General features: G+C 40.7%; 2 protein-coding genes across 3 annotated transcripts in view; one reads left to right on the top strand and one right to left on the bottom strand.

The window, feature by feature from the left end:
- The first annotated feature begins 368 nt into the window (after nucleotides 1-368).
- LOC118360008 (COX assembly mitochondrial protein 2 homolog) lies at nucleotides 369-4,347 on the top strand. 2 transcript variants are annotated; one of them, XM_035739013.2, is made up of 4 exons: nucleotides 369-699; nucleotides 1,343-1,454; nucleotides 3,710-3,781; nucleotides 3,880-4,347. In XM_035739013.2, exons 2-4 carry the CDS (start codon nucleotides 1,374-1,376, stop codon nucleotides 3,961-3,963), a joined length of 237 nt encoding a protein of 78 aa, XP_035594906.1. In that variant the 5' UTR covers nucleotides 369-699; nucleotides 1,343-1,373; the 3' UTR covers nucleotides 3,964-4,347. The 2 variants fall into 2 exon arrangements, with proteins under 2 accessions (XP_035594906.1, XP_035594916.1); XM_035739023.2 differs by lacking the exon at nucleotides 369-699 and adding an exon at nucleotides 797-1,062.
- A 922-nt stretch (nucleotides 4,348-5,269) lies between these two features.
- LOC118362511 (chromodomain Y-like protein 2) overlaps nucleotides 5,270-16,167 on the bottom strand; it is a 47,688-nt gene continuing 36,790 nt past the window's right edge. The window contains exons 4-7 of the mRNA XM_052482649.1: nucleotides 14,994-15,166; nucleotides 14,328-14,538; nucleotides 14,030-14,173; nucleotides 5,270-8,621 (exon numbers count right to left, since the gene is read on the bottom strand). Coding sequence (XP_052338609.1) covers nucleotides 8,463-8,621; nucleotides 14,030-14,173; nucleotides 14,328-14,538; nucleotides 14,994-15,166 — 687 coding nt within the window. The 3' untranslated portion in view covers nucleotides 5,270-8,462. The remainder of the gene's footprint in view (nucleotides 8,622-14,029; nucleotides 14,174-14,327; nucleotides 14,539-14,993; nucleotides 15,167-16,167) is intronic.

The raw sequence follows: 16,167 nt of genomic DNA on the forward strand, positions 1-16,167 counted from the left end.
AAACAACCAAAAACCTGTAAAAACAAAATAAATAGAAAACTGACATCTGGGATTTTGTTTCGTAAAAATGTATTCGTCTTTCCACTGCAATATGCGATGGCGCCGTCTGCTGGAGAGGCATAGATGCACAGTGTTTAGGATGAATTACATATGATGATATAGCTATAATGCATATATACTACAATCGGACATAAATATGTAATATAATGTGTTTTATGTTCCAGTCTTGCAATGACTGGAGTTATTTGCTGTGTGCAATTGAGGGAATGCCCACCCACATGTGATCGACAATTAATGTGATTGGACCACCATCCAACGGGAGCGGGTGTTGATTTGCTACTGTAATGTCAATCAGTGTAGTCCTTTGCCTTTACAAAATATTGAGATAAATGTATATAGCTACCATCATGTCTTCCTTTTATCAAATAAATAACTAGGTTTACAATCGAATGCTATGTCTGAATTGTTAAACACATTTTTCAAAATGTGTACAGTAGCTAGCTAGATGTAAATACATCGACAGTAACCTGGCAGTAATAGGAGTTAAAACAAGGGGTTGAAAGAACGTTGCATTTGCCCTTTAGTGGTATTTCTCGCTACTACTAGCCACTTGCAGCTAGCGACATTTGGTCAACTTGCGATCAACGATATATTATATTCCCGGAAGATAGATATCTCAATGATATCCCAACTGAACTGGTAATATCTTTATTCAATTAGCTACCTTATTCTATTCACAGCTTTAAGGTAATTCCATATTCCAGTATATTTTGTTAGCTAAGTTACTTACAGTACTACTAGGACTATATCTGGAACAGTCTGACTAGCTAGCTAGTATCATTCAATTGAACAAATTTTTGTTTCCTTGGCCCCTTTGCTGTATACACTTTTGAGTCTATTTCAACCGGTCTCTGAATATGTAGCAAAGGTCATCTCCATACAACCACAACTTTATGACTTATTAACGACGCTGCCACTGCTAGCCTACTTGTTACAGTAGAGGCTGAATCACAGCTTTGAGATGAATCAGGATGAAAGAATGGGCTCTTATCATTGTGTCTGGTATGCTGTCCTTCATTAACCCACACAGGCAATGCTATCCATGTCTTTACCTGTATTAGTTTTAACCTGCCTACCTGTGTTTAACACCTGCTTTCTCTCTCATTGCAGGTAAGTGTAAACAGAAAACGGATCATCCCCATGAGTTTGCAGGATGGAGAGGGACTGGGTGGATGGAGTATAATTTAGAGTAGACCGTCATTACACAAACCCAAATAGTTAAATAGTCATTTTCAGTATACATTGTAGTCACAAACATGGTTGGTATTGTATGTCTTTCCAGTATTGTTGGAGTGGTAAGCCCTTAACTCAGAATGCACTCTGATCTGTCGCCTCACCTGCACACGGATGACTGCAACATACTGATAAACCTGTTGAAGCAGTGTCACACGGAGGTAAGATATTGTATACTTGCCTGAGAACCATAGACTGGGACATGTCATTTCAGCAAGCCTTTACACCCACCATTTCAGATTGTTCTGAAATCGTTTCTGTAGTAGAACCAGATAAGATTAGCATTCCTGAAACATTATTTGTTGAAATGTATTTGATCTCTGAGAAATTAAGCTAATTGATTGCTCCTAAATAGGACCTTTTAATTTATAGGATTCACATAATATTCAACAAATATAGTACCCAACATTCAATTTGGATCAAACTTCTTCCTACCATTGCGTAAAGGCATAAGGAATTCAAGAAAATGGTCAAAGCCACCCACCCCACTGACCCACCACACCCCAGGCCAATCCCACCCCAACAACCAGTATACAGTATCAGTTTTCTGTGTTTCAGAAGTAGTATGGAGCTGTGGCTTGGAGTATTGCTTCTTCACCCTTTGTATTGTATTCCCTGGGAATCTGTTGATGGTTTTCCCCCGTTTAGAGAAGTTATCCATTGAAGTCTCTTGCATTATTTACCATAAATGAGTGCGAAAGTACGAGGTTTTGCACACTAGATGCCTCTGTTTTTGCTACTACTACCACACTTTTATCAATTTTGCTGGTCTCTTGTGGTTCTTATCAAAGGCCCAGTGCAGTCAAATATGTGATTTTCCTGTGTTTTATATATATTTACACACTAAGGGTTGGAATAATACTGTGAAATTGTCTACGTTTTTCCCTCCCCACTTAGACCACTTCCAGACAGTCCTAGCTAAATTCTTGCTTGAGAGATTGCTCTTTGCTAAGAAGCTATTTTTGTTTCATTTTGACAATTTTTATGGAAAACAACCATAGTAAGTTGCTTAATTGGTATCCAGCAGTGATTTGATATTGATATAAAAGCTTCTGCATTTGGACCTTTAAATGGATCACAGCATTTTCTTTGAAACTTAGGGTTGAAAACCAATAGTGTTTGCTCATGGTGAAAATACATAGTGTGGTACAGCCAGTCAGTTTGTCCTTCTTTTAACAACCTAATGCTTCAACCCAACTCTCCATGAATAGTCCAACAAATTGCAGCTTTCTGAGAGGGCTATCCGCATCCTATCCGTATGTAGCAATTCTCATATGAACACTTTTCCTACAAGCCCAAAACTTGGGTTAGTGAGTAAAATGTTATGAGAACCCTAATAAAATAATACAATTATTAACCTTTGCATGGCAGTCATGTTTTTCAATACAATTATTAGAAAACATCTCTGAATGTAGTGTGATTAGTGACATTTACCATTAAACCCAACCCAATACCATTATCAATGCAAAAAACGCTATACAGTGTGTGTTTGGGACTTTTACCATTGAAGACCATGAGACCATAATATTTAAATAATTAGAACTGCTGTAGCTTAATGGTTTGCTTGTTTGCCAGGTGTGGTCTAACTAACCCTTTTTGGAAGGGAATAAATCACAGACACAAATTAAGCCTAAAAGAAGGCCAAAAGGAATTGCTTTCATGGAGGACTGGCTTTAATTGTGAGGATGACCATACAATTTATTTTAATCATGAGCAAAATATATTTGTTTTCTACCCTAAGTTACAAAGAAAATATTGATCTATTTAATAAACACAAGAGACCAGCAAAATGGACAAAAGGTTGTGGTGGCATTATCAGGAACAGCGGCATCTAGTAGGCCAAACCTGGTACTTTCACACTAATTTATGGTAAATAATTCAAGCGACTTCAATGGCTAATTTCTCTGAACGGGGAAAAAAAGAACATCACAGGGAATACATTTCAAAGGATGAAGAAGCAATACTACAAGCAGCAGCATGTCTGTGATCTTTTATTTCACCTCATGAAACATGGGACCAACATGCTGCGTTTATATTTTTGTTAAGTATATATTTATTGAAGATTATATGAATCCTATAAATTAAAATGGCCAATTAGGGTGCAATCAATTAGCTTAATATCTCAGAGATCAAATTATATTTCAACAAAATAATATTTCAGGAGTGTTAATCTAATATGTTTAACTACAGAAACAATTTCAGTACAATCTGAGATGGTGTCAAAATCCTATTTTTTGTGCTTTTTGTGGTGGAACGACTCAACAGCATCTTAAGAACATGTCCCACATAGACCTCCAACTGAAAGATCTACTGCATTGCTCTACAATGTAGCTGTTCTAAACTAATGTGTAGGAGCAGTCAAGTATAGCTACACTCTTACCTGTCAAAAAATATGGAATTAATGTCTCATCCTCAGCACAATGTCAAGAAGTTCTTTGGCCATTGCAATGATATGGACCGTGCCATGAGAGCTTGTTTGAAGGACGAGGTGAGGACTACCAGCAATTTGGTTTTAATTCTAAAGGGATGCCTCACCAGATGCCTACTATTGGTATTTTCAACAATGTTTCTCTTTGTGATCAACAGCGAATTGCAAAGAGGGAGAAAAGCAAACAGCATGCTAAAGAGATGAGACAGAGGCTGAAAGACGGCCCTAAGGAAGACTTCTGAATGGCAGTACTGGCTGAGCCGATGCTCTAGGAAGGGCCACAGGAACTGGGTATTGGAGGACTTGGGATTTACTGGGGCCTACCATGAGAAGCCTACTTTACTGCCTGTATATCTGGCCACAAGAGGTCTCTCATAATGTTGGTTTCAGTATGTGTGTTGGGTGGGGTGGATTGTCATAGACAGTGGTGGATGATAATTTCGCTACTCAGTGATCAGAGCTCATGTGGGGTGGGGGGTGTCTGTTTTGAGGACTGCTATCATGGTTGATTACATATTTAAAGGACTTAACAAAATAGTTTTACATTGTCTGAGTATCTGACTGGAGATTGACAATGATGAATTAACACTGGATTTCTATTGAATAAAGTTTACCAAAACACAGAATTGCCTTGATGTTATTTTCATTTGGGTAGTTAACCAATACTTTACTTATATGTGAAAGCTCCAAGCTCACATGACCTTTCATTCATTTACGAATGTGTCAGTGTCATATTCACAGCCTTATTCACCCAAGTCCTCAACAGATGCCTAAGAGGGTTGTTCATATCCAGCTCCCATTCAGCCGGAACAATCCACTTCATTTGTTACAGTAGAGCAGGCCGTTTTGACTCACCTGAGGGCTATTCTCAGCTGTGGTTGATTGTTATTGGTCTGGCACTTCAGTCAAATGAATAGTCTGGCTCCCACCCAGTGTGTGTGTGTGTGTCAGAACACAGAGGGGAAGCATCTGGACATAAAGTCAGTGGATCTTCCAGAGAAACACAATACAACGACCATCTATACAGCAGTTAGCACTAGGAATAACATGCACTTTGTAAATGTTAAGTGATCATTAGATCTTAATTATGCAGATTGAAACACTACAGAGACAGAGCCATGGTTGGTATTGCCTAAATCCTGAATGAATGCTACTAGGTAATTGTGTGGAACATTGTAATATTTCATTCAGAGCAAACATCCCCCCTCCTTTTCCTGTCCGGATGACTCACAGCGGTTTAGCATTAGGCCCCCAGTCATTTCTGGAAAGCAGAGTGAAATGCTGAAGAGGGTTATAGTGAGAGTGCCATAGAGGAGCAACCCATTCATGTTTATTTTATGTGGTGTGTTTCAATGGAGAGGAGCCCAAGGACAGATGGATGCTCTTTTAGTTTGGCCTACAATATATTTATCTGATCCAAATGATGTGTGCTTTTATCCAAACAAGGACATTGATACTATACAAATGCAGCAAACAAAAATATAGTTTGTAGGTGTGATAACTAAGTAGGAACAAAACAGTTTTTAAACACACAACAAAAACACCATGTTTAAATTAATGTCATAGTTTATTCAAAGCAACTTGACCCCCAAACTCTCACAACGTATGGATACAGCATCCTACAGACAAAAGATACAACTTCTAAGGCACCCCGAGGTGTGATTTTAGACTAGAGAAAGAGATGATAGGAGTTTACAAACCAAACCTAAACACATGGCTTACAGGGCCGGTCATAATATTCAAGGGTAAGTCCTCAACAAATTAATTATACATGTTTTACTTCAAATTATTCAAATGCATCATTCAAACACTATGTTTCTCTATTTGGGTTCTGGGAGAGCAGCCTGGTCTCAGACTATACGTAACAAAGTAAATGTAAACCAAGATACAAAGTAGTATGATATTTAAAAAAAATGTATGGTTAGAATAGACAGATGGTTACTTAAGGTAAAAATTAGTTAGTTTGGGGTGGATGGGTTGGTGTATAACGTGAACGTCTAGCAACCTAAAGGTTGCGAGTTCGAATCTCATCATGACCAAGTTTAGCATTTTAGCTAATTAGTAACTATACTTGCAAATGTTTAGCTAGTTTGCAACTACTTAGCACATTAGCTAACCCTTCCCTATCCTTAATCCTTTAACCTAACTCCTAAACATAACCCTTACCTTAATACTAACCCCTAACCCCAGATAACATTAGCCAGATAGCTAATGTTACACACCTAGCTAGAATTGGTAAAATATCATACGTTTAGCAAATCGTAATATATTGTAAATTTTGCAAATTTGTAACATATAAGAAACGGTTGATGGACATCCACAGATGAATACATACCATACGGAAGTAACAAATCATACTAAATGGAGAGTGTATGAATTTACGTACAGCATAATACAAAATGCTCTGAGACCAGGTTGGGGAGAGGTACAGGCAAAACTCAAATCTTGAATATATTAATATACATTTCATCTTACACTATACTTTAGCAATACACTGATCAACATGCAAATAATAAATTAATTAGGGAAATTGTTATTCAAATATAATTGGGAATGGTTGATTAGAAATTGATAGAGCTTTGATTTGTCAGTGCTGTCAATAGCAATATTACTGTTTCAGGGTCTGGCATAAAGTGGGTATCAACAGCCTTTAAAAATAATGATGCTACATGTAACCATTTTTTGTGTGTCTGTTGTATCACCACTATCACACAGGGCAGATCTAGGGAAAAAAGCAATTTACTGAGAATATCTGGAACAGAAGATAAGAGAGAAAGAGATGCCTCTGGGGAAAGGGAAACATTATGACACTGCCACCCCAAAACTTGAGCACTAACTTTAAATAAATACAAATAATGATTGTGCAAGATTTATAACATTGCTTACTATGGCAATACAAAACATACCCCGAAATGTAAAGTATTTTGACAGGCAACACACGTATCTGCAATATTGTACATGCATATAGTTACACCATATTACACCTACATGGTTCATATATGTGTACAACTGCAAATATCCACCACTTCCTGAATGATACAAAACAATTTTCACAAAACTACATTTCATTATTGGGTAAACCAAAAATAGATATCCATACATACAATATATGTAGATATACATTTCCCATTTCCTGAAGCCATCATCACATGCAGGTATTATCTGCTTCAGCTGCACTACTACTGCATCTTCACAACACAGACAGCCAACAGACAGTGATTACTTTGGAACAAAACATCATCTTTCTGTGCTTTACAAAAATACACAATGTCTCACTAATAACCAATTGCAAGGTAATATCAAAATAATTATCTGTCCAAATATCATAGCTACACGTTTCACAATGTAATAATATACATGCCTTTATAATCAACGGGGTATCAAACCCTGGTCGTCTTCACGATTTAAGACTGCAGTAGCCCTCTGAGCTAAAGGCCGGGCATTAGCTCTGGGAGCCAAAAGAAGTCTTCAGGTCTCAGGCAAGGTTAGTCAACACAGAAGAGTAGATAAGAAAACCACTCCCGCTACACCTTTGCACTGTAACACATGTCATATATGTACCTTGAAGATAATGATGACGCTGCACATGTTGCTGCTGATATAATAATGATGACACACATGTCTCACCCTCTTACTCTCATTCTCTCTCTCTTTCCTCCCTTTCCCAGGGAGAGGTCTCCTGTTGATCTATCGACAGTCTCCACATTCTAATGAAAAGATGCAATCAGACAGCTCTGGTTCTCTATGGGAGTGTTGGTCGTGGTCAAAGAGGGCCCTTCTATATATTCACATTCAATCAGAGGTCAAACACCCTTACTGACAAACCAAATACATGCAATTGAATAAACACTTCCAAAAGAGCATCGCAAAACGACCTATATAAATCCAGAAAGAGTTCACTGTCAACACTGCCCATTCACAGTCACTTCCCACTTATGGGTGTGTATCATTGGGCATTACCTACCTCTAACTCTTCCCCAGTGGCCCTCCTATTACACCACACCTAATTCAATGGACAGGTTTCACTTCAATTATTATTTACTTCTTTGGCCAGGGTTACTGCATTGTAAGGTGAGAAAATCTGTTTCACTCTGACCTCAAGCATAGCTTTGATTTTCACTACACCTCAGAGCCCAGGAGGACACCTCAAAACAGAAAGACTAAAGCAAGATACAAAAACAAACAAACAGCAGACTAATAGAAAATATATACACATGGTATGCTTTTTTTGTATTTAGGATCAAATCTAAATACATTTTCAAATAAATAACTGAACAATGACATTAGCCATCAGACGAGCTCTTTTGCCTCCATGCACTCACACCACCGATGTGCCTCCATTTTCCTGAAGAGCCTTGTTCACTGTCATGACTTCCTGTTCCAGGTCAATGCTTCCTCTGGAAGGGGTTAACTGAACTCCCAAGCAGGACAGTATGAATGCAGAATGAATCCTACAGATGAATCCTCTCCGGAAGTTGATGCTTTGCTCATCTTACAGGCAGGGACGTTGAGGGATGACCAAAGTAAAACAAACATTGATGGTGGTGCTCTGCAGGCCCAGATGTTGACTAGAGGAGATAAGGCCTCGGAGACTGGCAAACTGCGTTCTGCTGGTTGTTAAAGAAGACTGTTGGTAATTGAAGATCAAAGCCCTATATCTTCAGGGATGTTGCTCAGTAGGTAACTGAAGACCAGATCTTGTGGCCCATAGATAGTTCTGCAGGTGTGTGGAGGTGAGAGGTCAGTTATCATACACCTTGCTCTGCAGGTAGCTGAAGAGCGCCTCCAGTCCCTTGGTGGAGCACCACAGCTGTTTGAGCATTTGACACTCTTTCTCATTCACCTCCTCCAGGACCGACTTCAGAATGCTCCGCACCAGGCATTTAGACTCTTCCAGAACCTTTCACACACAGGGACAGACAGAGAGTAAGATGCAGGCTGCTTCATAGATAGAGGCCCTTTATTTTCACACCCTTGATCTAGCAGCATTGTACTGTATTAGTTACAGAACTCAAGCACATACATACAGTGGGGCAAAAAAGAGGAGACTCTTAAAGTAGTTGCTTGTTTGTAGGTGACCAAATACTTATTTTCCACCATAATTTGCAAACAAATTCATAAAAAATCCTACAATGTGATTTTCTGAATTTTTTTTCTCATTTTGTCTAGTCATAGTTGAAGTGTACCTATGATAAATTACAGGCCTCTCTCATCTTTTTAAGTGTGAGAACTTGCACAATTGGTGGCTGACTAAATATTTTTTTGCCCCACTGTATATACACTGCTCAAAAAAATAAAGGGAACACTTAAACAACACAATGTAACTCCAAGTCAATCACACTTCTGTGAAATCAAACTGTCCACTTAGGAAACAACACTGATTGACAATAAATTTCACATGCTGTTGTGCAAATGGAATAGACAACAGGTGGAAATTATAGGCAATTAGCAATAAAGGAGTGGTTCTGCAGGTGGTGACCACAGACCCCTTCTCAGTTCCTATGCTTCCTGGCTGATGTTTTGGTCACTTTTGAATGCTGGCGGTGCTTTCACTCTAGTGGTAGCATGAGACGGAGTCTACAACCCACACAAGTGGCTCAGGCAGTGCAGCTCATCCAGGATGACACATCAATGCGAGCTGTGGCAAGAAGGTTTGCTGTGTCTGTCAGCGTAGTGTCCAGAGCATGGAGGCGCTACCAGGAGACAGGCCAGTACATCAGGAGACTTGGAGGAGGCCGTAGGAGGGCAACAACCCAGCAGCAGGACCGCTACCTCCACCTTTGTGCAAGGAGGAGCACTGCCAGAGCCCTGCAAAATGACCTCCAGCAGGCCACAAATGTGCATGTGTCTGCTCAAACGGTCAGAAACAGACTCCATGGTATGAGGGCCCGACATCCACAGGTGGGGGTTGTGCTTACAGCCCAACACCGTGCAGGATGTTTGGCATTTGCCAGAGAACACCAAGATTGGCAAATTCGCCACTGGCGCCCTGTGCTCTTCACAGATGAAAGCAGGTTCACACTGAGCACATGTGACAGACGTCACAGAGTCTGGAGACGCCGTGGAGAACGTTCTGCCGCCTGCAACATCCTCCAGCATGACCGGTTTGGCGGTGGGTCAGTCATGTTGTGGGGTGGCATTTCTTTGGGGGGCCGCACAGCCCTCCATGTGCTCGCCAGAGGTCGCCTGACTGCCATTAGGTACCGAGATGAGATCCTCAGACCCCTTGTGAGACCATATGCTGGTGCGGTTGGCCCTGGGTTCCTCCTAATGCAAGACAATGCTAGACCTCATGTGGCTGGAGTGTGTCAGTAGTTCCTGCAAGAGGAAGGCATTGATGCTATGGACTGGCCCGCCCGTTCCCCAGACCTGAATCCAATTGAGCACATCTGGGACATTATGTCTCGCCCCATCCACCAACGCCACGTTGCACCACAGACTGTCCAGGAGTTGGTGGATGCTTTAGTCCAGGTCTGGGAGGAGATCCCTCAGGAGACCACCCGCCACCTCATCGGGAGCATGCCCAGGCATTGTAGGGAGGTCATACAGGCATGTGGAGGCCACACACACTACTGAGCCTCATTTTGACTTGTTTTAAGGACATTACATCAAAGTTGGATCAGCCTGTAGTGTGGTTTTCCACTTTAATTTTGAGTGTGACTCCAAATCCAGACCTCCATGGGTTGATAAATTTGATTTCCATTGATAATTTGTGTGATTTTGTTGTCAGCACATTCAACTATGTAAAGAAAAAAGTAGTTAATAAGAATATTTAATTCATTCAGATCTAGGATGTGTTATTTTAGTGTTCCCTTTATTTCTTTGAGCAGTGTATATATATATATATATATATATATATATATAATACATAACAGTTCAAAAGTTTGGGATCACTTAGAAATTGTAACGGCGTTCTTCGTTTGTAGAAAGAGAGTCGGACCGAAATGCAGCGTGGTGGTTACTCATGTCTTTAATGAAGAGAATGACGATACATGAAATAACTATACAAATACAAAACAACAAACGGAACGTGAAAACTAATTACAGCCTATCTGGTGAACACTACACAGAGACAGGAACAATCACCCACGAAATACAAAGCGAAACCCAGGCTGCCTAAATACGGTTCCCAATCAGAGACAACGAGAATCACCTGACTCTGATTGAGAACCGCATCAGGCAGCCAAGCCCATACAACACCCCTACTCAGCCGCAATCCCAATAACTACAAAACCCCAATACGAAATACAACAAAACAAACCCATGTCACACCCTGGCCTGACCAAATAATCAACGAAAACACAAAACACTAAGACCAAGGCGTGACAGAAATGTCCTTGTTTTTGAAAGAAAAGCAATTTTTTTGTCCGTTAAAATAACATCAAATTGATCAGAAATACAGTGTAGACATTGTTAATGTTGTAAATGACTATTGTAGCTGGAAACTGCTTATTTTGTATGGAATATCTACATAGGCGTACAGAGGCCCATTATCAGCAACCATCACTCCTGTGTTCCAATGGCACGTTGTGTTAGCTAATCCAAGTTTATCGTTTTAAAAGGCTAATTGATCATTAGAAAACGCTTTTCAATTATGTTAGTACAGCTGAAAACTGTTGTCCTGATTAAAGAAGCAATAAAACTGGCCTTCTTTAGACTAGTTGAGTATCTGGAGCATCAGCATTTGTGGGTTCGATTACAGGCTCAAAATGGCCAGAAACAAATATCTTTCTTCTGAACCTCGTCAGTCTATTCTTGTTCTGAGAAATGAAGGCTATTCCACGTGAGAAATTTCCAAGAAACTGAAGATCTCGTAGAACACTGTGTACTACTCCCTTCACAGAACAGCACAAACCTGCCTCTAACCAGAATAGAAAGAGGAGTGGGAGGCCCCGGTGCGCAACTGAGCAAGAGGACAAGTACATTAGAGTGTCTAGTTTGAGAAACAGATGACTCACAAGTCCTCAACTGGCAGCTTCATTAAATAGTACTTTGCAAAACACCAGTTGTCTCAACGTCAACAGTGAAGTGGCGACTCCAGGATGCTGGCCTTCTAGGTCAACAGTGAAGTGGCGACTCCAGGATGCTGGCCTTCTAGACAGAGTTGCAAAGAAAAAGCCATATCTCAAACTGGCCAATAAAAATTAAAGATTAAGATGGGCAAAAGAACACAGACACTGGACAGAGGCACTCTGCCTAGAAGGCCAGCATCCCGGAGTCACCTCTTCACTGTTGACGTTGAGACTGGTGTATTGTGGGTACTCCTTAACGAAGCTACAATAGTAATTTAGTAATTTACAATAGTAATTTACAACATTAACAATTTCTGATCAACACTGTATTTCTGATCAATTTGATGTTTATGACCCCAAACTTTTGGACGGTGTATATTCACAATTCCTGACATTTAATCCTAGTAAGAATTCCCTGTCTTAGGTCAGTTAGTATCACCACCTTATTTTAAGAATGTCCAATGTCAGAATAATAGTGGAGGGAATGATTTATTTCAGCTTTTCTTTCTTTCATCACATACCCAGTGGATCAGAAGTTTACATACACTAAATTCGTATTTGGTAGCATTGCCTTTAATTTTTCAGGTAGCCTTCAGGTAGCCATTTCAGGTAGCCTTCCACAAGCTTCCCACAATAAGTTGGGTGAATTTTGGCCCATTTCTCCTGACAGAGCTGGTGTAACTGAGTCAGGTTTGTAGGCCTCCTTGCTCGCACACGCTTTTTCAGTTCTGCCCACAAATTTTCTATGGGATTGAGGTCAGGGCTTTGTGATGGCTACTTCAATACCTTGACTTTGTTGTCCTTAAGCCATTTTGCCACAACTTTGGAAGTATGCTTGGGGTCATTGTCCATTTGGAAGACCCATTTGCGACCAAGCTTTAACTTCCTGACTGATGTCTTGAGGTGTTGCTTCAATACATCCACATGATTTTCCTGCCCCATGATGCCATATATTTTGTGAAGTGCACCAGTCCCTTTTGTAGCAAAGCACCCCCACAACATAATATAATAATATAATATATGCCATTTAGCAGACGCTTTTATCCAAAGCGACTTACAGTCATGTGTGCATACATTCTACGTATGGGTGGTCCCGGGAATCGAACCCACTACCCTGGCGTTACAAGCGCCATGCTCTACCAACTGTGCTACAGAAGGACCGATGCTGCCACCCCTGTGCTTCACGGTTGGGATGGTGTTCTTCGGCTTGCAAGCCTCCCCTTTTATTCCATCAAACATAACTATGGTCATTATGGCCAAACAGTTATTTTTGTTTCATCAGACCAGAGGACATTTCTCTAAAAAGTATGATCTTTGGCCCCATGTGCAGTTGCAAACCGAAGTCTGGCTTTTTTTATGGTGGTTTTGGAGCAGTGGCTTCTTCCTTGCTGAGCGGCCTTTCAGGATATGTTGATATAGGACTCGTTTTACTGTGGATATTGATACTTTTGTACCTGTTTGCTCCAGCAACTTCACAAGGTCCTTTGCTGTTGTTCTGGGATTGATTTGCACTTTTCGCACTAAAGTACGTTAATCTCTAGGAGACAGAACACGTCTCCTTCCTGAGCGGTATGATGGCTGCGTGGTCCCATGATGTGTACTTGAGTACTATTGTTTGTGCAGATGAACGTGGTACCTTCAGATGTTTGGAAATTGCACCCAAAGATGACCCAGACTTGTGGAGGTCTATAATGTTTTTGTAGACCTTGGCTGATTGGCTGATTTATTTTGATTTTCCCATGATGTCAAGCAAAGAGGCACTGAGTTTGAAGGTTGGCCTTGATATACATCCACAGGTACACCTCCAAAAGACTCAAATGATGTCAATTAGCCTATCAGAAGCTTCTAAAGCCATGACATAATATTCTGGAATTTTCCAAGCTGTTTAAAGGCACAGTCAACTTAGTGTATGTAAACTTCTGACCCACTGGAATTGTGATACAGTTAATTATAAATTAAATAATCTGTCTGTAAACAATTGCTGGAAAAATTCATTGTGTCTTGCACAAAGTAGATGTCCTAACCGACTTGCCAAAACTAGTTTGTTAACAAGAAATGTGTGGAGTGGTTGAAAAATGAGTTTTAATGACTCCAACCTAAGTGTATGTAAACTTCTGACTTCAATTGTACATTGCACGCTTCACTTATTTGTGGTTAGATAATATTATCTAAGAGTTTTATTCAATTTACAATTTACTCTCTACCCTACTGACCAATGCTCCTGGCAGGCTCCTAGCGCAAGTTCTGGGATATATAATTTCAGCTCTGCATGACTATCTCTGTCAGAAAAGCTTACCATAGCACTGCAGGTGGACATCTCTTTCACACGCAGCATCACTTCCTGGTTGAACGTGGTTGGCCAGAAGACCTGGGACACCAGGCCCCGGCTGCAGGCTTCCTGTGCCGTGAGCTTCCTCCCGCAGAACAGCATCTCATTGGTCTGTCAGGGTGAGAGGCGGGGACAGGGAGATATATATTTTTTAAAGTGTACAACAATGTAATGTACATGTAAAACATTGAATAATTAGTTGAATTGTGTTTTACTGCAGGGCTTGAACAAAAACCTGCACAGTGGACCAGGCAACCAGACTCACCAGAGCCACTCCCAGGATCTGAGGGAAGGTGTAGGAGGAGCAGCCGGAGGGGGTGAGGCGGAGGGCGGCACAGGGCGTTTGGAACCAGGCCCGCTCGCTGGCCCACACCACGTCACATAGGGGCAGGATAGCGGCCCCCAGGCCCAGGGCAGGCCCGTTGATGGCCACCACGATGGGCTTCTTAAAGTGGATAAATGCCAGCACAAAGTCTCTGGGAGAGGAGACACAAAACAGTGAGTATAAACTATACAGTACAATATGATTGTGTCTTTGTGCTTATCCTGCTTTAGGCAAATCAGGGCAAGCAGCTTTTCTTAGTTTAAAGTATGAAAAATGATCTGCCAGTGCACTAAGATCATTTGTCTTGGTAAGACATCTTATTAAGATCAAATATCTTGAAATAAGATAATTTCTTACCCCACTTGTATCAAGCCTTTTTATAGGTTAAAATAAGCAAAAAAAAATATTCCAGTGCGCTAAGATAATTTACCTTGGTAAGACATCAAGTCAATGCACTCTAACGGTAAGAGATGTCTAGGTAAGTGTGTATGTGTGTGTAAGTGTGTGCTGTGTTCTCTGTTCCTGCTGTAGCCTTCTAAAGGTGGATAATGGCAATTGTGTGTTATTTCTGTGTATGTGTGGCTATAGCTTATGTTCCTCTCTTACCGTACAGCATCAGCAATGCGGCTGCTCTCTTTCCTGCGGTCTGTGGAGAGGCGTCCTATCAGGTAGGACGGGTCCAGGCCACTACAGAAGATACTCCCCACAGCACTGAGCAGCAACAGCTTACTGTCATCAGCTGCTGCGTTCCCCAGAGCCCGACACACCTCCTTCATTATCTACACAGAGAGAAAGGGAGGAGAGAAAGTGAGAGAGGGTTGGGAGAGAGAGATAGAGAGGGAGGAAGAGAGAGTTCAATCTTCTATCAGACCAGAGCCCTGCTGTACATTACCCCCATGATCTACAGACAAGTTAAGAGTGTGTACACGCAACAGGCCATGCAAGAGTAGCTGTAGGATACCTTCTTCATCTACAGCTAGAGACAGGTAAAACCGGTTACATCTAACTGAGCAATCAGATCAATATATAATGAACAAAAATAAACGCAACATGCAATAATTTCAAAGATTTTACTGAGTTACAGTTAATATAAGTAAATCAGTCATTTGAAATGAATTCATTAGGCCCTAATATATGGATTTCACATGACTGGGTCACAGACACCTGACGTTGGCCTGGGGGTAGGTTTATGACAGTCATAAATACCTCTCCCCCCTTTTTCCTCTCTCTACCCTACTGATGTGACATTTGAAAATCCTTTGGTTAACATAGAGATTCTGGGAACATCAGAAGGTGGGGGGAAATGAACTATATTCTGGTAATCCGACCAATTGAACATATGCGGTGGTACTAAATGAATATGATGTCAGTTCGGTTGTCATCTGAGAGATTCTCATCAATGATAAGATGACATAAACTCTACAGTGGAAAGTCTACACATCAGAGTTATCGGATTCACATGGAATTGTTGTTCAATTTAAATGTTTGAATATAAAATTATTGGTGAAAAGATTAAATGTAATTTTAGCTTCCAAATGTGAGATTTGGGTTTACATAAGGTTAGGGCTCTGCTCAATCAGTGGCCCATCCCTGTGAAGAGACATGGGTTATAAAACTTTTCAAACACACCCTTCTCGCTCCACTATATAAAGCCTTGACAAAAAAGTAAACTCCTGTTCTAGGTACGTCTGGTCTGCAGACTCTGCGTTAAAAGGACTAACATGTCAACTACAGAACTAAGCCAACCTCAGCGTGAGCTTTGGTTGCGAATGGTATGAAC

Source organism: Oncorhynchus keta, chromosome 2, assembly GCF_023373465.1.
Source record: "Oncorhynchus keta strain PuntledgeMale-10-30-2019 chromosome 2, Oket_V2, whole genome shotgun sequence".
Classification (NCBI taxonomy): Eukaryota; Metazoa; Chordata; class Actinopteri; order Salmoniformes; family Salmonidae; genus Oncorhynchus; species Oncorhynchus keta.